The following is a 22424-nucleotide window of genomic DNA, read 5'->3' on the forward strand; positions in this document are numbered from 1 at the left end:
TTCTGGCACTTACCCTCTTTCTGGACTTAGGTCCAACCCCTGTCTCTCCAATTCTACCTTAGGGTAGTCTACCTCTGTTTGCTTCTACATCGGACTTCGTCCAATGTAGCCCCTATTCCTTCCAGACCTCCGGACCTCCTGTCCCTCGTACCTCCAGGCATCCTGTCCTTTGGACATTCCGCTCTCTGTACCTTCAGACATTCCATCCTCCTAACCCCCAGACATCCTGCCCTCTGTACCTTCGGACATCCTGTCCTTCTGTCCTCCATCATCCTGTCCTCCTGTCCTCCTGCCCTCCTGTCCTCCAGACCTTCAGACCTCCTATCCTTCCATCCTGTTTCCTGTAGAAGTATTACCTTGCAGTGGGAACTCTCCTGAGCACTTCCTGTGTTCCACCGGAACTCTCCCGCGCTCCTCCGGACGTTTCCCACGCTCCTCCGGAAGTCCTCTAGTGCTCTCCAGCAGAGTAGCCAGCCTCCAGAAGTCCTCCAGACTTTGTTGGACCATCATTGGACCTCATACAAAATGAAGGGCACATACTTGGGTAAGGGGCACAGCGTACAAGCTGAGGCCAAGCCCCTCTGAGTCAGTCTCTCTCCCCCTTGAGCAACATGGTTCTTAACACGGACCATCATCAGACTTCCTCTGAAATGAAGGGCACATACTCAGGTAAGGGACACAGTGTATGAGCTGAGGCCAAGCCCCTCTGAGTCAGTCTCTCTCTCCCTTGAGCAACATGGTTCTTAACACCTTGCAGATCAATCACCTCCAGCTCAAGCTGATCATCCAAGTTTTCCCATCAATCCAGACTTGTACCTCAGGTCTGAGGATGATATCATCAATGTTGATGAGTTGCTGGATTCTGCTGATCCTGAGATTGATGCTCTGGCTGCATCAGAAGTGTCGATGTCATGTGAGTTCATTCATTCCAGAGGATTATTGATCCTTAATGTATCTCCCAAGCAGATGAAACATCTACTGAACTTCATTCAGAACAGCTGGAGCTCACTAACAAAGATTTATGTTTGATGGTCCAGGAGTTCCAACCATTTGGGTCATATGAACACACAGGGTGTGAGTATCTGACATAGTAGATCATTTATCTTTGTGCTAATTTTTCTACAAGTGCAATCTGTTCAAGATTGACTTGGTGATTACAAGTGCTGTACTGGGGATCTTCCTGATCCTTCCATTCCACTACTACTCAAGGCCAAGCAACCTTTCCAGATGGCTTAGGCAAAAACTTCCAACAAACTCAGAAGAGCTGATGCAGACCTCCAGAGGTTGCAAAGAGCTCAACAGATGAGCATTGAAATGCTCAAGGTAGTAGATTCCCTGATCAATTGGTTTGAAGATCAAATTCAAATGTAAATTACCAAATTTCTGATAGTAGTCAAATCACATGTAAACTTCCAAATTTTCATTAACATACCCACATCATGTAAACAACCAAATTTGCAACACATTCCTCTTCCATTTCCAATTGAGTTACTGAGGCTGAGGAATTCCTGAGTGTTGAACACTGAAGTTCAATTCTCGCTTTACTGAGGATCACTGAGTCATGAGTATTGATCATCAAATAGAGATTGAATAACATTGACATGTACATAAAGGCAGGCAGTGTAGTATAAGTCCATTACTTCTTTCCCCTTGCTCTAGTCACTCGAGGGGTACTGTCTAATGGCTGTTGCATTGACTTACTCCAGGTTGTCCTCACCAATGGCTCAATCACTGCTTTTTTCCTCATATGTTCTTTAGCGCTGGAGACGTGTGCCCTCCTTCCATTGCAACATCCTCCTCAACACTGCTGGTGACTCCATCAGTCAACCCAGCCAGGAGGTTGCCCATTCATGATGTCAGCAGTGCACCAATTTTCACTGGCTTGACCAGGTGAGGCTTTGGAATTGCATGTGGGACCACTGTCCCTTCATGTGCTGTTGAAGGACCTAGCTCTCTTCTGGGTCTCTTTTGCAGGGATCTACTGTTGGCCATGTCATCATCAGCATCTTCCTCCATCCCTCAAGATACCTCAATTGAAGGCTACATTCATAGTCCATCTTGATACATACACAAAGACTACTACTGAAACTAATGGTAAAGCAAAGTCCAAGGAAGCCAAATCTATGAAAGTCAAGGAACTTGTATTCCACATCTCCAAGCCCAACTATCTTGACTTTTTGACTATCATCCTTGCAAAACATGACAAATCACAATACAGGGGTTAGTAACTGAGAGGAAAAAGTATAGTTTCAAGTACCTCCTTGACAATTCTCATGGGCAAGTGATCTTTGTGTGATCCAAGGGCTTGATCTTATCCCACAGTGGTTTTTTATAGCCATGCTGAAGCTATGGATGCCAACAACAATGAGGATAATGCAGAGATGGCAAAAGTTCCTCATTCCTTTTGAGACCATAGGCTGAAATACACCTGCGATGGAAGTGTAGCCAATGAAATGTGTTGGTATCAACACAAACACACCACAGCAAGAGCACAATTCATGTTGTAACTCATCAAGATAGATGGTAGGACAGTGATGAAGGATTGTGGTAATGAATGTGATGTCATTGATGGTGAGGCTGCAATGCTGGCCTTGACTGCTGTAGTGGTACTGTGAAACCAAGGGAAAGAGTTGTGAGACTTTGTATACAAGGGTCTTCTTAACCCCAAGCAGATGACATATATGCTTGATGGAATGCCTGAGTCGACATAGAACAGGAATTCGAGCTTTCAAGTCTGCTGAAACAGCGCGTGGTGGCATTGTAGACTTAACTGTGATAGCGACGAGCCAGAGCGCTGCCAGCGGCTTAGAAGTGCTTACGGGGTCCTCGTCGGATATTTCCGATGCGCGTTTTGCGATTCCGCATATTTATGAAAACCGCTGTAACATTCTAAAAAGGTAATTCTGGAATCTTCGCGGCGGCTTAGGTAACCTTGGAATTATATATTTACATTGGTCTAGAATTCAGCAAGTAGGCATAACTAACAATGACCACCTGGGCTCAGGCCATTCACCATCCCTGGTTCGATCCGTTACCTGCGAAGCGTAAACTGTCCAACGCGGATGACGAGCGCCGTGCAACACCCTATCAGCGCTCGTCACCAAGCCCCACGAGCCGCGCCAAACGACGCAAGTTCAATACACTGGAGCATGGGTTTGCCCACCTCACGCTCGCATCGGCGCCGGTCTACCCCAACTCAACGAGTGGGCTGGTGATTACACCCATTAATTCCACTGTTTCATCTTCCGAATCTACGACATTTCCACCTTCTAGTATCGTCCTCCCCAGCTCTGTCGAGGAACCGCCGCATGAAGTTGAAGCGGTGGCGCCCGAGGTGAACATGGAGAGTTTGGACGAGGGAGAATGTAAGCATATTTTAGAGTTTATCACAGATGTCCTGACTGGTTACGCAGACACTGGCAAGATCAAGGCGACTCGTCACTATTCGATATCGACGCCTTTGCTTCGGCGCCTACGAAAACACCAGACGGCACCGCAGCCTATTATTCCCATCTCGTCGCCCAGTACGGGAGGGGGTGCTCTTGTGTTGTATCGGCCGTTGCGGCCACTTTCCCCCACTCATCAAGTCGATGAACAAACAGAGTCGGTAGAGGAGGTTACCACGGCCGGTGCTGCGAGTCTTGAACGTGATGAAGACGCGATGGACATAGAGTAGAACGATGCGCCCACTCATTTGTTTGGTTTGGTACTTATTAATATCCTAAAACGACACATCGACTTTACGAAAAACAAGAACTGCCCATCTATGTAGGTAACAAGCAAAGCACAGGAACGAAGAACTAGAGAGAAAGGTGAAAGCTTCTGAATCAACGGGCGTCAAGATTGCGGGTACCATAAGATAACATAGTGGTCCCAGAGGGACCCTCTTCAGTAGGATATAGACCTTCTGAGTAGTTGAGGTGAGAATGATGGTGCCTGGCGTGGGCGTGAGGGTGGGGAACATGGTGCATTTGAGCGGGGGTATATGGGGGACGGAGGGTAACGGAGCCAGAAGAAGGGGCGGAGAGCTTTGGAGGATTGGTTGTGACAGTGGTGTTTGGCTGATCTTGAAAATGATGCTGGGTAGAAAAGGGGGGTTGAGCATAGGGGTTAACGTGTAGGACAGGATCATCGATGGTAGGAGGAGAGTTATTCTCCTCTTTGTCAACGAGAGGTTGGTCGTCTACGTCGTCGTCTGCAATGTCACGAGCATTGGCGACCTGGTTCTTTTGAGCAGCGATTTCCTCTGCTGTGAGGAAGCGGCCACCAGGACCGCGGGGACGACGCATTGCGTGTTTGTGGCGACTTTCATGTAAATATGGCTAAAATAGGATAAAATTTTTGGTTATATGAGACTAGAATGAATCTACCTTTCTTTGCCTTGATAGTCTGTGTACTTCGTCTAAACGAGCACGAGCGACACGACGCTTGAGAATACGAAAATATTGTTTTGCATTTACATAGAGGGGTTCCTCATCTACTTGGTGATCATCTGTTGGAGTTGAAGTTTGATCTTGTTCGATGTGATGATGTAGGAATAAGTCGTCTGCAGGAGAGTTGCGATGAGTTGTGAGAGCGGGTGAAGAAGGACCTGGGGAAGGGTTTCGGGAATGATGATAAAAATGATGATTATAAATATCAGAAGATTGACGAGAAAAGGGAGAAGAAGGATGAGTAGGATGACTAGCTGCGTAATGGTAAGCGGAATCGAGCAGCTGATCGACAGGATCGCCCATTGATTGGCTGCTTGCACAAGCGTTGACTCTAACAAACTAATCCACAACGGTCACACCCCCACATCCTGTCACGTTACTTTACGTAAACTCTTTCTTCTTCAAATCAACAACATGGACACGAAACTGTATTCATATATTCATCAAATTCATTAACAATTCACTAATATCATCGTTATAGGAGAGCATTAAAAGTTCAAGAACTGAAAGAAATCCTTTCAAAGGCTTCTATACCTCCAGGAAATGCAAAGAAGCAGGACCTTATCAATAAAATTTTAGCAAACCCTCCTGCTATAGACGTCTTTCACACTCTTCATCCTGGTACTAAACCAAAGAACTCTAAACCAGCACCACCTCCATCTACTGACGATGATCTCGTGCGTTTTTCTCTTTTTAATTCATCTTTCATATCCTAATTTTCACACAGCTCGCTCCTCCAGAAGAGTATTACGTCGTCACATACCCACGTGTCCTCACTCTGACCCTTTCCATAGAATCGACTGGACGGTAGAAGAGTCTATTACAGTAGAACCTGCATCTCCGCCCAAAGAATCTGAACAGGTTGGCCCTATTTTTTGAACCGAGTGTATCATCTCTAACTTTTACTTAAGCCTCTTCCATCACCTGCACCAGCCGTCGCCGCTCCACCCGCACCTGAACCCGAACCCGCACCTGCCGTGCAGTCGGAAGAGGATAAACGCAAAGCTCGTGCAGCTCGTTTTGGCACAGCTTATGTTGAACCCGTTCAGAAACAACCGAAAAAGGCTGCTGGCGAGGTGAGTACCATCATCTACCGACTTCTACTCTTTCATGACTTTCTACTTTGTAGAAACCCGACATACTCAAGGCCCGAGCAGAGCGGTTTGGTTTTGTCGCTTCCGTCGCCAAGGGTAGAGGAAAGCGCACAGCACCTGTCGAAAACGTTGATCCTGAGGAGCAGGAGCGTAGGAGGAAACGCGCTGAACGGTTTGGCTTGCCACTATCCGTAAGTCCCATGTTCATGGTCAGTGCTGTATTCACTCATAAACTGATTTAGGGCAAGGCGTAAGTATTGTTGGACTTGTTGTTCTTGAACAGCTTTTATTTATTCTCACTGTTGTTGTTCATGTATATAAGTGCATATCTTTTTTGGAGTGTATCATGTAGACGGCTTAAAGTTGTATTCTCGTCCTCTCAACTCGAATACTCACTGTTATTCTGCTGTACACATTGGAAGTTGATCCGGATCATCGGTGATGGCGGCAGTACATGCATAATCCGAGGCTAACAGTACTCATACCCTATAGCTAGCATCTTGATCAACGCGACCTCCACGCCCCTTTACAGTACTGCATTCCACACCCATCGACCATGTCCTATATGTCCTATCCCCAGCGTTCTACGTATCTTGAGTTTCTTGAGTTCCCCCCAGGCTATGGTCCTTGGACTTATCGTGCTATCCCAGAACCTTTGATCTCATCCGAGCTTGCACGTCTGGCCTCCGCACACGTTATCAACAGTAAAACAACCACGACAGGCTGCGTCTCCCTGCAGCCAAGCCCAGATCCAGACGACCGCTCCCAGGACCGCTTTGTCGTCCTGGACTGGGATGGATGGTCGTTTTCTGCTGTGTTTGATGGTACTATGTGTAACCTAATTGGATCCGAAATAACTGTCTCTGATACTTATAACAGGCCATGGAGGGGAGGAGGCTGTAGACTACGTCGTTCAGGAGCTCCCCTCGTTAATCCACGCAGCTCTCACCAAGGCTCTGGCCAATGCAGGCACTGTACCCCTTGCACCCTCGGCCATCTCCACCCTTCTGCAGTCTTCTATCCAAGCCGTTGATGACGCCCTAACCGACGGAGTCAAACACCTCTTCCCCGATGAAGCAACCCTCGCCGCCCTCACAGACGAGCAAATCAAGTCCATCATTAACGGCCCCACAAACCCCAACAATCTCACGATCCTGCGCTGCATGCGTGGTACGACTGCCCTTGTTTCGCTCGTGGACTCAAAGAAGGAGAATCTCTGGGTAGCCAGCCTCGGTGATTGTCAGGCTGGTGCGTGCCCTTTCCACGACGCCTGAACATACCAGGTTGATATTATGCGCAGTGCTCGGCACTAAAGACTCCAATGGTGCGTGGGATGCAACGATCCTCAGTGTAAACCACAGTGGCAGGAACCCCGCTGAGGTTGCGCGTATCCGCAAAGAACATCCAAACGAATCTGAATGTATCAAATTCGACAGAATTCTTGGCGCAATCGCCGTCACACGAGGCAAGTACTTTCCCCATTCTCATTCTCATTCCCATCTCCCATAAGCTGCATCAAACATAAACCTATTCACACCACCATCTAGCCATCGGAGACCACATCTTCAAGCTTCCGGTATCCTACACCACACGGGTTTTCATGAACTGCGTCCCCGGCTTTTCCGTCTCCTCCAAACTCGAACATTTCCTCCCGCATAACAAATCGCCGCCCTACCTATCTGCTCTTGCCGATATTAAACATGTCGCTCTCCAGCCAACCACAGCTAACACATCTGAATCATTCTTGATCTTGTGCTCAGATGGTCTCATAGATCTATACGAACATACGAATTCTACCTTGGAGGAGATTCTCACACAATGGGTCCATATGCTCGGCGAGCGTATGGACAGGATAAGTGCCAAGGTCAGTGACGAGGCGGACAAGGAGAATGCAGCACTAGTACTGCTCAGACACGCGTTGATGGGCGGAGGGGTGGATAACTCAGACCGCCTCACACAGATGCTCACGGTGGAGATACCCTGTCGGTGGATGGATGATACGACCGTGCTTGTCCAGACCCTTTAATACGTCCGTGGAGCTCATTTATAATATCTATGGGCAGTTGGATCATAGGTGTAGCACTGTGGTCTATTATGTCCCACACTTGCTTTGCACTGTAACAAGACTTCTTGCGGCTAACCACATGTCCTGCTGGCAATTGGGAGAAACCAGCTCTACCATACTACTAATCAGGGACAATGAAATAACTTTGGCGCGGAAAATCTTAATGCCCTTTCACCCTCGCAACCCAACCGTTGTCGACACTTCTCCACTCCCAAACTGATTGCGGAACCCTACGTCATCCAGCTCATCGTCAGAGAGCTCTGCCTCAGGACATGCATTCTTTTCTCACAGCAGAGCTGCTTCACCCATTGACCATTACCGAAAGCGGGTTTGATGACAAAATGCACCAGGAAAGTATGTCCGTACCCTCGGTATCCATAACGCCACATGGTGTGCGATTCGTCACGATGTGCGAGGTTATTGGTCGGTTTTATGAATTGAAATATCGCTCCTTGGCGCAGCACGCAAGTGGATGTCAGCGTCATAATTGCTGAACGTGACCAAGCTTCATTTCTTCTCTACTATGTAACTCGGGGCTACAACATATAAAGCTGGCAGGCTCGTCATGATGATCCAGATGCGTCTTGTGGGGGCGGTTCGCGAAGCGGGTTCTCTTGCCGTGCTTGGCTAAGTAGCTCACCCAAACCTTTCTCCGTGACAGCTTTCTATATTGGAAGAGATCAGCATCGGAAACATGATCAAATATCGAACGAGCAGACAATCTAGTGAATTGAAATGAATGTTGCTCGGGAAATCATTCCCCGCAATGTAGAGAAAAGAGCTGGAGCTTACCTGCACGCAATCTTTGTATTTGGCCCAGATACTTCCACATTTACGATCGTATTCTTCCTTCTTTAGCTTTGAGTAATCAATTCTTTGACTTTGTGAGTGTCCCTTGGTATTGGCGTTCGCAATAGCTGGTTCGAGGTAGCCCTCAAACCAAGTATTGAAGCACGCATCATATTCGTGCTTCAACGGCGTGCATTCTGGAGATAACGAATGGGCCATTCCTGCAAACGCGAGCGAGAGGCAAAGACCTGAGAAAGCACTTTACAAACGACCCGGGTGTGCTCACTGCTTCCCGTCGCGCACGCCACTTAGTCATCGGCTGCGGCTGTGCTACTGATAATAATAATCTTTGCCGATTCTGAGTCACTAACACCTCCGAAATATAATTTTCGACGGGGACGATACCTGTTGAAACTAAACACCAAGTAGCATCCATGGATCCAGCTAACGAGCAACCCCTGTTCACCTGCCTGTCATGCTCGATAGCCTTTCTTTCCGCGGAGGAGCAGCGTATGTCCTGACACCCCCTCCTGACTTGATGAATTAATGCATGGGCACACAGGCACGCACTACCGCTCAGACCACCACAGGTACAACATGAAGCGTCGCGTCGCATCCCTGCCACCAGTTAGCGCTGCTATATTCAATCAAAAGGTGCTCGAACGGCGTCAGGAGACCGCGATCATGTCCTCACTGAAGGGGAGCGCCTGTGAGGTGTGCGGGTACGTTCCTTTTGATCACAATAACCGCTTTCTTTTTCTTTCTTCTGCGTTGATATTATCTTCTCGATATAGTTCTTGAATCGAAGCTCTCTAACATACGAACAGGAAAACATACACAACAGAAAATGCATATAGATCCCACATAAATTCCAAGAAGCACAAAGAGAACGAGCTTAAGACTGTTACACAGCAAAGTCAACCAGTAGCCCATCCAGACGAAGTTGCTAGCGCCCCTGTAGATCTCCCACCGTCATCCACACTCCCCGTCATCTCCGAAACTCCCATACCTAGAGACTCGACCCTTGGTGTACCCGCGGCCGCGACTGAGGACGACATCAACGAAAGCATAGACGCCAAGATAGCTGCTGCCCGCTCACGTCTTTCTCCAGCGCATTGCCTGTTCTGCACGCATACTTCCTCCACCCTTTCAGAAAATCTAACGCACATGTCTTCTTCGCACTCCTTTTTCGTCCCTGATGCTGACTATCTCGTTGATCTCCCTGGTCTCATCACATACCTTGGTGAGAAGATCGCAGTTGGAAATGTCTGCATTTACTGCAACGGCAAGGGACGTGAGCTTCGGACGCTCGAGGCCGTGCGGAAACACATGTTAGATAAGGCTCACTGCAAGATCGCCTACGATTCCGAGGACGACCGACTTGAGGTGTCAGACTATTACGACTTCACAACTTCATATCCCGCTGACACACAGAAGAAGAAGTCTAAACAGCCACGTACGGAGGACGAGGAGTGGGAGGACGCCGATGATGACAGTGGGGATGCTGAAGAGGTCGTCGATGAAGCTGCTTCAGAGCCTCCTGATTCTGAATCAGATTTTGATGAAAGCATACCCGAGAACCAGATTACCTATGGCGATACCGAGTATGAGCTTGTTCTCCCATCAGGTGCACGCATCGGCCATCGGTCGATGAAGCGCTATTATGCACAATCCCTGCAGCCTATGCGCGTCCAGAGTAATGAAGACCGCAACTCCGGGATCGCGCTTGTCCGCAGATTGCTCGCAGACAAGAATTCTGCCCTTGTACCCCGCAAGGGTGGGTTTGGCGCACATGGGCAAGGAATGGAGACTGTGAAAGCGAGGAATCGTGGTGAGGCAAGAGAGGCGGGGAGGCATGTACGAGAGTTCAGAGATCAGAAGCGTAGGGAAGATTTCAAGACACGAGTAGGTTTCATACACAACAGTCAGAAACACTTCCGGGACCCACTTCTGCAGGTCAGTGTTTTGTACCTGACCATCCTTCATCCTTCATCGTTGCTCATTCTCATCCTCAGTGAAAATGCAGAGTTTTACTGTGCATGGTAAACTGCATGATATTCCTTTGGCATTCCCAAAACCACTATTTCCTTTTATTTTGTCTCATGAAAGCGTCCCTAGAAGGCGGAAACATAAGAAATAATGCTATGATATCAATGAATTGAAAGAGCGACCAAAAGGTCGATCTTGGTTAAGTAGGGTATAATGATGTACGACCGATAGCAAGAAGACAAGATACGAGAAGGAAATCAATTAATACAGATAAGCCGCGGGCACCACGCCCTCCTGGCCTGTTTGTGGATTTCGTGTATACCACCACCTGAGAAAGAATATGAGCACATGGACCATAAGGCTGAATGTTATCTCTTACGCAGTGTCCCGATCATCCAACACCTCTACCTCGAGCCCAGCCGTCAAAGGTAGTTCTCCCTCACCTGTCCCATCGAACGAGTAGCGAGCGTGTGCAGGGCGAGTGAACTCCTCTTCGGCAGCCATCGTACCCACTACCGCGTCTGAGGGAGTTTCTGCTCGCAAGTAATTACTACCATCTGGTCCAAATGGATCAGGCTCTGCAGTGGTGGCTTTTCTCGCGGTCTCATCCTTCTCAGCGCCGATCATATTTAATGGGCCCGGGGCACCAAGAATTGTTGTTCGTGTAGCCGCGTTGATGTGCTCTAGTAATGACGATGGTCGGTGTTGAACTGAATTATCATCGTCGTCATCGTCGCTGGCATTATACTTGGCTACTCTATCATCGCGACGAGACAGTAGGGTCCAGAGAATGCCGATGAGTGCCAACAGGAACACAACCCCAGCTGCGATGGCAATGGAGATGAGAATGACAATACCAGTTGCGAGGAACTCTGTGAGAGATCCATGAGCTATGGTTCGAGAAAACATGAAAGTTACCTACGTTGTTGAGTGAAGCTGAAGTTTGCGAGTGAATAAAACAGTGAAGAAATTGAACCCAGCGCTCCCTGAGCAGTTACAGTGGCCATATAAGGAATAAATGACGAGCCATCGAAGAGGACAGAGGACGCAGAACCGAACGAAGAGTCGGACAGCGCACCCGAGATCATCAACATCCGGTCGGATTCAATGATGCTGTTAGCCGAGTGTGTGTTCAGCAAGGGAACCATGACAAGCTGGGAAATGTTGGTGGTGCCCTGAAGCGAAGATCCAACACTACTCCACGAAATACCATCCCAGAACATCATGAACGGTGAGGAACCATCATCGGTGCTGAAGGCCGAGATAAGTCAGATAATGCGCCTATGAGCAGTAACATCGTGCCACTCACCGACCAGCTGCAAAGATGCTGGAAGAGTTGCCATTGTTGACCGCCACTGCCGTAACTGGTCCTGGAATTTCAGCGCTGTTGCCGATCGTGGCCCATGTGGAATTCGCAAAATTATACTGTGCGATATTGGTGGTCGATCCACCCAATGTGATAGATCCAGCAGCAATCAAGGTTTCTTGGTTGTTCTACCAAAACCCAGTCAATAACATACCAGCCAAGACCATAGGAACGGTACTTACTCCTGCATATGAGACAGACGAAATATCTCCTTGAATACCACTCCCAAGCAGGCTCCATTGATTCAAGGTGGTGTCAAATAGACAGATCGCTTGGCAAGACACAGAACCAGCCTGCGCGAACGAACCAGCGACAATGACAGCGTCGGACTTATACATTGACGACGTTATCGAGCGAACGACGACCGAAGATCCTGCAGAGGGTTGCAATGGTTGCATGGATGATGTATCCCACTGTTGAGCAGATAGATCATAAAGAGCCAATCCACTCGCCGAGGTTCCGGTGAGGTTGAATTCACCGCCAACGAAAAGCTGTTGCTTCTGATCAACATAGACTGCACGAACGACACCATTGATCTGAGCGCCAGCGAGCGCAGATATTGAAGACGTAACAGGATCATAAATGGCAACGGCGGATGAAGTCGTAGAGGAGGAAGAAAATGAAAAGTTGCCTCCAATTATGGCTACCTGGTGGGAAGTGGAAACATTCGTCCAGAATGCCCCAGCAAGGACAGCGGGAGCAGGAGCGGGCGGGGAGGGCGGCAGGGCGCTTGAAGTTGCGCTCTGGCGAGTAAACAAGGTTCCAATATTGAGGTGAGATATCCATGCAGATGGTCCGCGACGGACGTGGGAATGACGCTTCGTTACGGTGGTCGGGGAAGATACATTCGCAACGCTGCTGGTAAGCTGGATACCCATAGGTGTCACCAGAGGGCCTGCGCTTCCACCACTGGACAACATCACAAGGCCGCTGGAACCGTACTCTGCCATAGTACGCACATTGCCCGTGACGAACTGTGTTTGCTTCTGACCCGAAGCAGGTAAAGTACCGTTACCGATGAACGTCATGTTGCCCACTACAAATCCACCACTATTCACCCACGAACCGGTGCTAACATTCCAGGTGGCTAATCCACCAGCGGGAACACCAGCAGCCGACGAATTAAGGGTCTCGGTGAAATTGCCTGCAACCACGATTTGCCCATTGGCAAGCGCAAGACTATTGACCACACCATTGACCCCTGCGCCCATGGCCTTCCATGAATTCGAGCTGATGTCGTAGATAGCAACGCCATTGAGTTTGCCCTGGGTGGAAGCTGTGTTGGTGTCCGTAAAAGAGCCGCCAACGTAGAGCTCGTTGCCGCTCAACACGAAAGAGGTCACAGGTCCATTCAGACCATTATTAGGAGGGGAAATGAACGATCCACTCTTGAATGCAACGATGTTTGAGACACCGCTTGTCGAGCCGGAGATAAGCTGGAAATTGCCACCAAGGTAAACAGTGCCAGAGGGGTGCTGTGCGACAGCTGTAACGGACGTAGTGGTAGAAGTCGTAGCTCCCAGGGCGTTATAGAGATCAATGGATATCATGTTCAAAGAAGTCTCACTTGTGTTGGGAATAGTTCCGGTAGCATCAATGCTCGCACTGGAGCTCAATGGCCAGTCAAAGAAACCGAAACCATGCTGTGAACTGCTAGTTGCGTTGGACCCAGACGACCCAGACCCAGCAGCGGATGTCACGCTGGCTGACGTCAACACCAATGCAACATCACCGGCGACGAGTTCGTACTGCCCATCCTGACCAGTCCCTTCAGGGTTGTTTGCAAGCGTCATGGATACGGTGGTCACAAAGTCTGTGGATGAGGGGATGATAGGACCACTGTAGACAAGTGTGGTCGTATCGGACTGGACCTGCTGTGAAACAGTAGAAACCCAGGGTTGACTTCCGCCGCCCGGAAAGACGGTGACTTGGACAGATGTACGGAGGGGGCAATCCTGGAAGTCTGTACAACCCGGAATGACAAGGTATACGTCATACTGGCCAGACGCAGAGACGTAGGGCTGCCAGGTAAAACTGGGAGCCTGAGAGGGGGATGTGCCAACAGCTACTGTGGTGACTAGGACGGTTTGGAGTGTTGCGGGGATATTGGTGACAGCATCTTTCGTGGTCCACTGGCCTGTACTAGTGGTGTTGGATGGATTAGGTGAAAAGCAGGATTTCATATTCCCGTTGCTAGATGCAAATGCGCCAGAGGACAGCAGCTGTAACATGTGCAAACCGGGAGCTTCACCCGTCCAACCCGACAGAGTGATCTGTATACCAGTCAACGTCACCGGAGCGGTGAAAATGAAGTCCTGGTATAAGATTGATGAGTCGGTCGACAGAGGACAGGTAGTTGTGCATGTCATGTTTTGTCCAGTTGATGGGTTGACATATGACAAAGTCTGTACTGTATTGTCTGGAATGGATGTGACACTGACAAACGCAAAATGAGATCACAAATTATCTATCGAAAAGCACATACCTAAAAGTCGTCGTGCCAAATCCACTCTGGAACGTGTTGCCAAGGCGAACACCGTAGGCATTGATAGACGAGAAGTCACGAACAGTAATTACAGCGCCATTTCCGTTCGCAGCCAACCACGTGTTGCCAGGTCCATCCGGACCAGCAGGACACAGGATATTCGAAATGTTGCTGAATTGAGGGTCAGATGATGATGGTTGTCCCAATATTTCCGCGCCTTCAAGAGGAACGGGGACAAGTGATGAAGAGAACGGCGTAGCCCCAGGAGAATAAGGAATATTAGGATTGTTGGTGTTATTTAATGCAGTGGCATTCGCGGCGAAGGAAGTGAGGAATGAGCCGGCAAAGAAAAGGCTATTTTCTGAAGCGTTAGAAGTGATGGAAAAGACTTCTCCGCCATCACCTATAAAACCTTTGAATGGGGGTGCGGACCAAGAGTTGGACTTGGTGTTCCATATAGCTACAGATGAACCGGGTGATGTGAAGTAGCCACCCACCCACAGCTGGCTGGTGGATACATCGCAGTAAAGCGAGTATATTGGACCGTTAGGACCATTTGAGCCGAGCGCAGCAAATACGCCAGAAGAAGGCGTGTATGATGCGATGTTGCTAGCGGACACGGATGTATTGCCAATAGATGAGAAGGATCCGGCGAAGTAGAAGATATCATTGATAGCGCAACCTGATTGAATTGAGCCGCCTGCATTCGTAGTGCCAAGCGTAGTTAGGGCGCCTTCGCCGGTGCGAGCGAGTAAAGAAGACACAGAAGGGTCAAATGTGACAGCAGTAGCATTGTTGAACAGACTGAGACCCGCAAATGCACCTGCAAGGCCTACTTGACCCATACGACTGAAATCGACCATTGGTAGTGACGCGAACGCGGGATTAGCGAGAAGAGTTGCGAGGAAGAATGTCAAGGGCCATCGTATCGAATTTGATGACTGCGAATGCATTTTGAGTATCAGTAGTCCCCACGGTAACGTTCCAGGGTGTATAAACCCTGATGGAACCTAGAGTCCTCTACAGAAAACCAGAGTTTAAGTATCAGCCCAACGACGTTGAAAGGAAAGACGGTTTGAAACTTTGAATCTTCCCATCAAAACGCGTTCCAATAAACCAACACGTCCACGTGGACCAGGTCATGGACCTAGGCGGTGCACCACACTTTTGACTGGACTTTATAATTGCCTTGACTGCCTCACGAAGTCCTCACACAGACCGTTAAATTAGAAACTTGCAGCTCATTTCCGAGTCTGTGCACCCATCTCCGAACCGGAAGAAGTGTATCAAGAAAATTTTACATAGCAATCGAGAGGATCAACTAAACCCGAGCACAGCAGTGCCCACTTCTACTACTCCTCATCCAGATCTAGCAGTAGTTGAACTCATGTCGGCAACGCGTCCCGACTGGCTGTAGGTGAGGAGAGCCTGTATCTAGAATTCTATTTGATTGTGATCCGGCACAACGTCAGTCGTATACTATGGCGCATGTCCAATCAAAGTCGCTCACTGAGGATATCTATAGCGGTGCACGTTTGGCCTCTTTGCATCGGCCTGCAAAATAGTATTGTCGGAAGTTTGTTGTGACAGCAACAAGTGTTTCTCATTGATAGCTGCCCAGATTTCACTCGGCGTCATGTACTGAGCAAGCCACCGAGTCAGATATACGTCTTGGTTTGGCGACGGTGCCCATTTGTAAAATCCGACTGCCAGCAGAGAAAGCAGGACTGTGTTGCGCCAGAAAGGTGTGGAGAACCCAGCTAATTAGAATGCGCAAATGAGTTGTGACTTTGTTTACGGATACGACCGGAATAGCATACCTTCGCGTGAATAATGGGTGTCATTATGGTGCTCATCATGAGCATGACTATCGTGCGATGCGAATCTCCGCTGAATGAGCGAAACACTCCCGACTGTGTGCTTTTGGCGCAAAAGCAGGCTCGCTCTCGCCAGCGACATTGTGGTTATGGATAGAGTTGCTCGTGCCGCCTCGGCAATTTACTTGCGGACTTGGAAGTTCGGATCAGGCTGTTCATGCACAATTGCGTGTTTCATGCTTCTACAAGTATTTTCGGCTCTTACTCGTGCTGATTTATTATCGTTGATCGTTAATACTATTCATTCGACCTCGAACAACCCTTATTCTACCAGAGTATGCAATTACTTTCTAGCAGAAAAATCAACTAAATTTGTTGTAGGACTCGCACATAACCAGACCATGCTAAGACGTGTACTACCACGCTTGCCGCTTTTCCGAGTATCTGCACCCATACTTCCAATATCATCGCGGTTAAGTGCTCGCCCAGTACCCGCAATGTCCCTGACCGGCTCTCCTCGTTTGTCGAGCCCGAGGTTGTTTCACCACGTCCCTGCTCGTCTTACGTCAACTCCACCACCTCAAAACGATCCAGCATCACAGTTACCTCCAGACGCTACCCTCTCTCAAAGGCTAAAACACCTCATCAAATCTTATGGATGGTATGCCCTTGGAGTGTATATCGTCCTCTCTACACTGGACTTCACCGTCGCGTTTGCTGGAATTAACTTGTTGGGTGCCGAGCAGGTCGCATCTGCCGCTGCCTACATTAAAGAGATCGCCATCGGGTTCATCCATACCAAACCACCAGAGCCTGGGCGGGACGAAATGGATGGCATTTCCGCGGGAGATGCGAGCCGCGAGGGCTTGTATGCCACCTTGGTATTGGCTTATACCATCCACAAAACGCTATTTTTGCCTGTCAGAGTTGGTTTGACAGCCGTTTTAACTCCCAGATTGGTGGGGTGGTTGCGTACAAGAGGGTGGGCAGGTAGTGAGGGCGCGAGGAAAGCAGCTCGCGACATGAGGGACAGGATCCAAAGAAAGGATTAAAATTAGCCGATCGGCGGATCTGGGTGAGAGGCAGACTGCAACGTCATTTTATTCACACTACTCAGACCATAATTACATACTACTTGCACGGCAATCATGGCCCCCTTCATTGCCAATGGCGCTAATTTCAAACCAGAACTATATTCGTACACAGCCAATTCGCAACCTATCTTTGAAGGGGCGTCAGGCAGACACCTAATGGCTCATTCAAAACAGGCATTCAACAACTAACTCATCTGGGCAGTAGTTAAATGACACGTGTTGTCTTGTGGGGCGATTATTGACTTGAGGTAGCCGGCCGGAGGTGCGACGTACACTCACGCTTAATCAAGTCGGTTCGCATCGTAAGGTTAACTGCATATTCGGTCGGCTGCGAGAAAGAAGTGTGTCACGAAGTCTACGGGGGGTCGTACTCCAAACGGAAGGGTGGAGACCACGTATTCCGAGAACAAGCACTGCATCAGCCGCGCTCACTCTAAAATGAATTCCAGTTGTTCCCGAGGGTGAGGAAGAGACATTGGAGGATCTTTACTAGCAGCGAGGACGCTGGTGCCGAGAGGCTATTCTCAGATTCTCAAGGACTGCAGGCCTATGTTTTTAAGCTGTCGTATCTCCTATGTGTTGCATTGTATTATCTCTGCTAAGGTCGTGATAGGTGAGCAAATCCGAACGCAAGACCTTGTAATATTACTCAAATTTAAACCGAAGAACCTAACGATATTGGTTACAGGACCCCTCGCAGACACGGCTTGTCTTTAGTTAACAGGCTAAGGTCGGTGCATGACGCATGACCTTCCCTATAGAATCCAATCGCTGTCAAGCTGCGAATCGGTGGAGGAAGCTGTAGGGATTAATTACTTTATGTCTGAGGTCTGCTAGTAGGACAGCGAGAAGTTACGTGGCACTGTCTCAAACTGTTACTTACTAAGTGATATTGACTGCAAATTATTCCATTCAACGAGCCCGTCTGGAGATATCCGACGGGGGGAACAATTTCTGCCAAGGACGATGAATTTGGCACTTATATTGAGGGAGAGAGCACCGAGTAGGAAAGATCCTAGTCGGAGCCCGGATCAGATAAGAAATCGTACATAAGATCGTTAGTAACTGACTCGATTGAATGGAAAATGCCGAACACCGAATACTGAGCTTAAGTCCAAAGCTTTAAAAGATTTTCTTTAGCTTACTTGTCCCCAATCCACTCCTGATGCAACTCGATAGCTTAAAGCACCCAAGATCCTGCAACCGTTTCTTCTCCCTTCCTGAAATCGATGGCCGTTGGTGACTACCACCTTCCATACACATCGACGCCTTTTGAAGGCCCAGAGAAATTACTGGAAATCTGGTTCGCTCCTTCCCCTGCTTGTGTGCCAGATGCACATGCACCAAAAAATGGCCGTATAGGCCTGAGGAATGTTCCAAAGCAAGTCTGGGAGGACATGCTGGACATCGTCAAATGCAAGGTCCTCAGTGTTATTGAGGGCGAAGAAACTGATGCTTATCTTTTGAGGTATGTGAATTGGTCATCGCCCGCTTTTTTATTTCTTGTATGGCTAGAAGAGCCCTTAATTTAATACTTTTTCACAGTTGAAGATCGTTATCGCTCATTTTCTTCAATTTAGCGAATCGTCTCTGTTTGTGTTCTCACATCGCATTATCCTGAAGACATGCGGCACAACATTAAACCTCCTCGGCCTTCCGCGCATCCTCGAGATCGCGCATAAATTTGCCTCACTTCCATCGGTTTATCGATGCTTCTACTCACGTAAATCCTTCATGTTTCCTGAGCGCCAACTCGGTCCGCATCGAGAATGGAAGGACGAAGTGTCATTCCTTGACGCCATATTTCCAAATGGAGCTGCTTACACTGTAGGCAAAGTCAATGGAGACCATTGGCTGCTTTACTTAACGACCCCTGGACAATATGGCGCGAATGGGGAAACTACTCCAAGTTCTCCAAATTCCTTTTCATTGTCACCTCTTCAGTCCGAGAATGGGGAGGAGAATGAGATTAACCAGACCCTTCAAAATGTTGAAACCGACACTCCATTCACTCAAGATTACACAATTGAGATCCTCATGAGTAACCTGTCTCATAAGGCTCGCGAGTCCTTCTTCTTAGCTCCTCCAGTACAAGATGCCCCATCGGAGTCTCCGTCGGTCATTGGGAGGACTGTGTCCTCTACCATTGGGATTTCAGATCTTTTCCCACCTCACCTTACTACATTGGATGCTTATGCGTTCGACCCTTGTGGTTACTCCTCGAACGCTCTCTTGAAATGGGGCGACGGAATTGAGGATGGCCACAGCGGGGAGGGCTACTATACAATCCATGTGACTCCTGAAGAAGGCTGGTCATATGCCAGCTTCGAGTGCAACGTGCCACTGTCCACTTCTTCGTCTTCTTCGGCCAAAAATATCCCCGATTTACATACGCTGATCAGACGCGTCGTCGACATCTTTCAGCCAGGAAGACTCAGCCTGACCCTTTTCATATCCAACGCCAACAACAATGCCGAGGAGGACGAGGGCGAGACTGCTGTTGAAGTCGCTCAGCGGACTTTCAAGTCTGCTCTGACAGCTCAACGCCCTGTGTCATGTTCTTCTGGTGATTCGGTAACGGGTGATGGAAGTGAACAAAATGATCGCATGTTGTACAAGAGAACGGACAAGATTAATTATCAATTTGGTGGTTACAATCTTGCGTTTGCGAGTTTCGAGCTTCGATGAAGATGTCATTTCGGTGGTGTTAGGTTGTACGCTGAAGATATCTTTCTTATCTAGATGCGCTCGTACTTGCCTGTCAATCTACTTTTTGCTACCTTCGTTTCCGCTATACGACCCAGATTTCGGATTACCGTTTGTCGACCTTGTACACATGATGGTGTTGAACATCATTACCTGGATTGTTATGAACTGTCAGGTGCACAATTCTCGATTCACAAGGTCAGGGCATATTCAGGGCATAAGCTTTGAAGGTTCCTGGTGTCTGATATAATAGATCTAATTCCTAATGCTGTCCTAATGCGTATTTGGTTATCGGCAATGTCCGTATACCGAAGCGCGATATCATGGGATATTGCTCATGCCCATGGGAGATCCAAGATAGATTTGGAGAACAAAACACCACGGTTGCTGGATGTTAAGCGTTCCGCTGCACACCACCAGTATGTAAGTGTCAGAACAAAGTTCTTTATTGCTCACGTTTTTAATCGACAGAACCCAAGTGCAGTTTGGGAGGCCGTTTGTGGCATGAGAAATTTCATTTCCATCTATACGACAAGCATATGCTCTCATACTTCACTGGGGGTCCGCATAAGTTTGTGGTCTCGAAATGACGCACTATACTAGGGAGGGTGACCGGCGTGGCCCTGGGCCAATTAGCGTCTATGCATTTTGGACTAATCTGGCTACTATTCGTGGATGGGTGATAATACCGCGCTAGCAGCCATCGTGTGCTGAAGTCGGCGGGCCGAGGCCTATTGCCTCTTAGGTTTCCCAGTTCTGGATTATCCGTCGTTGAGTTCCTAATATTTTCGACCGAGGAGGACGTCGAGATATTCTCGTGACCAACTGTCTTCGGGTTTGAATCCATTGCCACATGCCCCAACCTCAGGAGTATCAGAAGCATCAATCTGCATATAAATTCATCCAAAAAATTTAGCTTCAATGTCCCAAATTCCCGCTCCTGCTTAAGCGGCAGCACTTCACACCAGCGATGGTTTACAATATGGTCAACCTTCAAGCGGCCACGTCCACAGAAAATCTCCGGGCTCTTGAGGAAGTCAAGGATTTCTATACGACAGATCTCGGACGGGGGGGTAAGGAACGGTGGACCTATCACATGCTGCCAGAGGCCGCACTTGATGTTGAGCTGCATCGCATGTCCAATGCGACCTCATCAACATCTGTAGACAGCGTCACTTTTCAGCCATGTGCGGCTTATGCCGATCTCAATCAAGACCGGTACAGCATTGAGGAGTGGGAGCTCCCTGGCGGAGTTTGGCAATTCACGGCAATCTATGATGGTGCTCTAGATTCTTTATGAACGTCATACGTAACCCCTTGCAGAGCTAACGGCTGAATTTTTGTAGGTCATTGTGGCCATGACACTGTAAATTATGTCCACAAGCAGCTTCCCTCGATGGTCAGGACATCACTGCAAGCTCTTCTTCAGAGCGCACCTACTACATCCCTGAAGCCAGAATTCGTCTCGGAGGTACTGTGTAGTGCAGTCAGGCACCTAGACCAGTCTATTCGTTCAGACCTTTTGAACTTCTTACCCCACGATCACCTTACAAAAATGAGCGACGTCCAAGTCAACCAACATGTCTCACATCGTTATTCTGAATGGAATGTTATATCAACACGTTGCACTCAAGGCTCAACGGTACTTTTGGCTTTATCCGACCCACTGAAGAAAAATGTATGGATTCTCAATCTGGGAGATTCCATCGCGGGTAAGTGCAGCCCTTATCATCTCATATCTCCTTCCTGACATTATCACAGTTCTCGGCAGCAGATCATTGCCATCTGGGAAATGGTCCGCGATGATCGTCAATTCTGTACATAATTGTAACAATCCCTCGGAAAGTCAGCGTATACAACAAGAGCATCCATCAGAGCAAGCTTGTGTGTGTGACAACAGAGTACTCGGATATCTGGCTCCGACTCGAGGTATTTCTTTAATTGAGATATTTTGCATGGCATATCCTAATCCTGAGACTCTGTGCTAGCGTTAGGGGATACATGGCTCAAGGTTCCTTCGGTTTACACTCGCCGCGTTTTTGCGTCGCACTTGCAAGACTGGTTACCGCCGCGTCAGGCAGCACAGTATGCCAGTCGTATTCTTACTCCTCCATATATATCCAACCTCCCTGAGGTCTACCACCACTCCCTTGACGTCTCTCAACACGAAATACTCCTTATCCTGTCATCTGATGGCTTACAGGACTTGTATGACAATCGCGATACTCAATTATCGGACCAAGAAATGGCGGACCGCTGGGTGGGTTTGGTCGGACATCACATGCACTCCACCACAGACATGGATTTACAAAGCAATTTAGCACTCAGGCTCCTGCGGGATGCTGTTGGTGGAGATAACACAGCGCTTGTTTCCCGAAATCTCACCTTGGAAATGGAAGATAAATGGATGGACGATATTACGATTCTAGTGCAGCGATTCCGGTAGATATATTCGGGATAGTGTACCTGGCAGTATGTTACAGTATGTACGTATTTATTCTAGACCTACGATAGAGACTTAATCATCCATTATCCACGGTTTAAATTTCCAAAAATGTGATCCACTATGCCATGCTTGCTAACAAG

General features: G+C 48.4%; 11 protein-coding genes across 11 annotated transcripts; 7 read left to right on the top strand and 4 right to left on the bottom strand.

Moving 5' to 3' along the window:
- Positions 1-2856: 2856 nt before the first annotated feature.
- BJ212DRAFT_736513 (uncharacterized protein) lies at positions 2857-3752 on the top strand. Its single transcript, XM_041343947.1, has 2 exons — positions 2857-2897; positions 2961-3752. Exon 2 carries the CDS (start codon positions 2987-2989, stop codon positions 3674-3676), a length of 690 nt encoding a protein of 229 aa, XP_041188156.1. The 5' UTR covers positions 2857-2897; positions 2961-2986; the 3' UTR covers positions 3677-3752.
- Positions 3753-4226: 474 nt separating this feature from the next.
- BJ212DRAFT_1200946 (CCAAT-binding transcription factor (CBF-B/NF-YA) subunit B-domain-containing protein) lies at positions 4227-4493 on the bottom strand (the record flags this gene model as incomplete). Its single annotated transcript, XM_041329072.1, has 2 exons — positions 4227-4322; positions 4371-4493. Coding segments are annotated over 2 exons (219 nt in total), but the record flags the coding sequence as incomplete, so codon positions are not given.
- Positions 4494-4847: 354 nt separating this feature from the next.
- On the top strand, positions 4848-5781 carry BJ212DRAFT_1485477 (uncharacterized protein; the record flags this gene model as incomplete). Its single annotated transcript, XM_041340988.1, has 7 exons — positions 4848-4861; positions 4915-5110; positions 5161-5177; positions 5228-5294; positions 5345-5509; positions 5563-5718; positions 5770-5781. 7 exons carry the CDS (start codon positions 4848-4850, stop codon positions 5779-5781), a joined length of 627 nt encoding a protein of 208 aa, XP_041188158.1.
- A 151-nt stretch (positions 5782-5932) lies between these two features.
- BJ212DRAFT_736674 (phosphatase 2C-like domain-containing protein) lies at positions 5933-7709 on the top strand. The gene is made up of 4 exons (XM_041343948.1): positions 5933-6351; positions 6407-6775; positions 6828-6992; positions 7075-7709. The coding sequence occupies exons 1-4, from the start codon at positions 6084-6086 to the stop codon at positions 7551-7553; spliced, it is 1281 nt and encodes a 426-aa protein (XP_041188159.1). The 5' UTR covers positions 5933-6083; the 3' UTR covers positions 7554-7709.
- A 473-nt stretch (positions 7710-8182) lies between these two features.
- On the bottom strand, positions 8183-8600 carry BJ212DRAFT_1207360 (mitochondrial distribution/morphology family 35/apoptosis; the record flags this gene model as incomplete). Its single annotated transcript, XM_041329171.1, has 2 exons — positions 8183-8257; positions 8385-8600. Coding segments are annotated over 2 exons (291 nt in total), but the record flags the coding sequence as incomplete, so codon positions are not given.
- Positions 8601-8700: 100 nt separating this feature from the next.
- On the top strand, positions 8701-10698 carry BJ212DRAFT_736460 (C2H2 type zinc-finger-domain-containing protein). The gene is made up of 4 exons (XM_041343946.1): positions 8701-8891; positions 8944-9103; positions 9209-10337; positions 10397-10698. The coding sequence occupies exons 1-4, from the start codon at positions 8816-8818 to the stop codon at positions 10397-10399; spliced, it is 1368 nt and encodes a 455-aa protein (XP_041188161.1). The 5' UTR covers positions 8701-8815; the 3' UTR covers positions 10400-10698.
- BJ212DRAFT_1485481 (cortical protein marker for cell polarity-domain-containing protein) lies at positions 10632-15174 on the bottom strand (the record flags this gene model as incomplete). The annotated part of the gene is made up of 6 exons (XM_041340989.1): positions 10632-10698; positions 10750-11242; positions 11293-11621; positions 11680-11864; positions 11919-14172; positions 14222-15174. 6 exons carry the CDS (start codon positions 15172-15174, stop codon positions 10632-10634), a joined length of 4281 nt encoding a protein of 1426 aa, XP_041188162.1.
- A 170-nt stretch (positions 15175-15344) lies between these two features.
- Positions 15345-16212, bottom strand: BJ212DRAFT_1386213 (uncharacterized protein). Its single transcript, XM_041336828.1, has 2 exons — positions 16042-16212; positions 15345-15981 (listed from the first exon to the last, which is right to left on the bottom strand). The coding sequence occupies exons 1-2, from the start codon at positions 16178-16180 to the stop codon at positions 15728-15730; spliced, it is 393 nt and encodes a 130-aa protein (XP_041188163.1). The 5' UTR covers positions 16181-16212; the 3' UTR covers positions 15345-15727.
- A 323-nt stretch (positions 16213-16535) lies between these two features.
- Positions 16536-17090, top strand: BJ212DRAFT_1281737 (uncharacterized protein; the record flags this gene model as incomplete). The annotated part of the gene is made up of 1 exon (XM_041331637.1): positions 16536-17090. The coding sequence occupies one exon, from the start codon at positions 16536-16538 to the stop codon at positions 17088-17090; it is 555 nt and encodes a 184-aa protein (XP_041188164.1).
- A 1007-nt stretch (positions 17091-18097) lies between these two features.
- On the top strand, positions 18098-20100 carry BJ212DRAFT_1386224 (S-adenosylmethionine decarboxylase). The gene is made up of 3 exons (XM_041336829.1): positions 18098-18146; positions 18202-18600; positions 18713-20100. Exons 2-3 carry the CDS (start codon positions 18362-18364, stop codon positions 19818-19820), a joined length of 1347 nt encoding a protein of 448 aa, XP_041188165.1. The 5' UTR covers positions 18098-18146; positions 18202-18361; the 3' UTR covers positions 19821-20100.
- A 518-nt stretch (positions 20101-20618) lies between these two features.
- Positions 20619-22381, top strand: BJ212DRAFT_736871 (phosphatase 2C-like domain-containing protein). The gene is made up of 4 exons (XM_041343950.1): positions 20619-21118; positions 21185-21550; positions 21600-21767; positions 21827-22381. Exons 1-4 carry the CDS (start codon positions 20809-20811, stop codon positions 22282-22284), a joined length of 1302 nt encoding a protein of 433 aa, XP_041188166.1. The 5' UTR covers positions 20619-20808; the 3' UTR covers positions 22285-22381.
- The last annotated feature ends 43 nt before the right edge of the window (positions 22382-22424 follow it).

The sequence above is a fragment of the Suillus subaureus genome (genome assembly GCF_016647635.1).
Source record: "Suillus subaureus strain MN1 chromosome Unknown BJ212scaffold_42, whole genome shotgun sequence".
NCBI lineage: Eukaryota > Fungi > Basidiomycota > Agaricomycetes > Boletales > Suillaceae > Suillus > Suillus subaureus.

Excerpts from the sequence above, each read along its gene's own strand:
- BJ212DRAFT_1386224 (XM_041336829.1), top strand. The coding sequence starts at position 18,362 with ATGGCCGTTGGTGACTACCACCTTCCATACACATCGACGCCTTTTGAA. Across the intron at positions 18,601-18,712 it reads ACTGATGCTTATCTTTTGAG|CGAATCGTCTCTGTTTGTGT; the intron begins GTATGTGAATTG and ends TCTTCAATTTAG.
- BJ212DRAFT_736513 (XM_041343947.1), top strand. The coding sequence starts at position 2,987 with ATGACCACCTGGGCTCAGGCCATTCACCATCCCTGGTTCGATCCGTTA.
- BJ212DRAFT_1386213 (XM_041336828.1), bottom strand. The coding sequence starts at position 16,180 with ATGTCGCTGGCGAGAGCGAGCCTGCTTTTGCGCCAAAAGCACACAGTC. Across the intron at positions 15,982-16,041 it reads CACCCATTATTCACGCGAAG|CTGGGTTCTCCACACCTTTC; the intron begins GTATGCTATTCC and ends CATTCTAATTAG.
- BJ212DRAFT_736674 (XM_041343948.1), top strand. The coding sequence starts at position 6,084 with ATGTCCTATATGTCCTATCCCCAGCGTTCTACGTATCTTGAGTTTCTT. Across the intron at positions 6,776-6,827 it reads CCTCGGTGATTGTCAGGCTG|TGCTCGGCACTAAAGACTCC; the intron begins GTGCGTGCCCTT and ends TATTATGCGCAG. Across the intron at positions 6,993-7,074 it reads CGCAATCGCCGTCACACGAG|CCATCGGAGACCACATCTTC; the intron begins GCAAGTACTTTC and ends ACCACCATCTAG.
- BJ212DRAFT_736871 (XM_041343950.1), top strand. The coding sequence starts at position 20,809 with ATGGTTTACAATATGGTCAACCTTCAAGCGGCCACGTCCACAGAAAAT. Across the intron at positions 21,119-21,184 it reads ATTCACGGCAATCTATGATG|GTCATTGTGGCCATGACACT; the intron begins GTGCTCTAGATT and ends GAATTTTTGTAG. Across the intron at positions 21,768-21,826 it reads ATATCTGGCTCCGACTCGAG|CGTTAGGGGATACATGGCTC; the intron begins GTATTTCTTTAA and ends ACTCTGTGCTAG.
- BJ212DRAFT_736460 (XM_041343946.1), top strand. The coding sequence starts at position 8,816 with ATGGATCCAGCTAACGAGCAACCCCTGTTCACCTGCCTGTCATGCTCG. Across the intron at positions 8,892-8,943 it reads TCTTTCCGCGGAGGAGCAGC|GCACGCACTACCGCTCAGAC; the intron begins GTATGTCCTGAC and ends ATGGGCACACAG. Across the intron at positions 9,104-9,208 it reads AGCGCCTGTGAGGTGTGCGG|GAAAACATACACAACAGAAA; the intron begins GTACGTTCCTTT and ends ACATACGAACAG.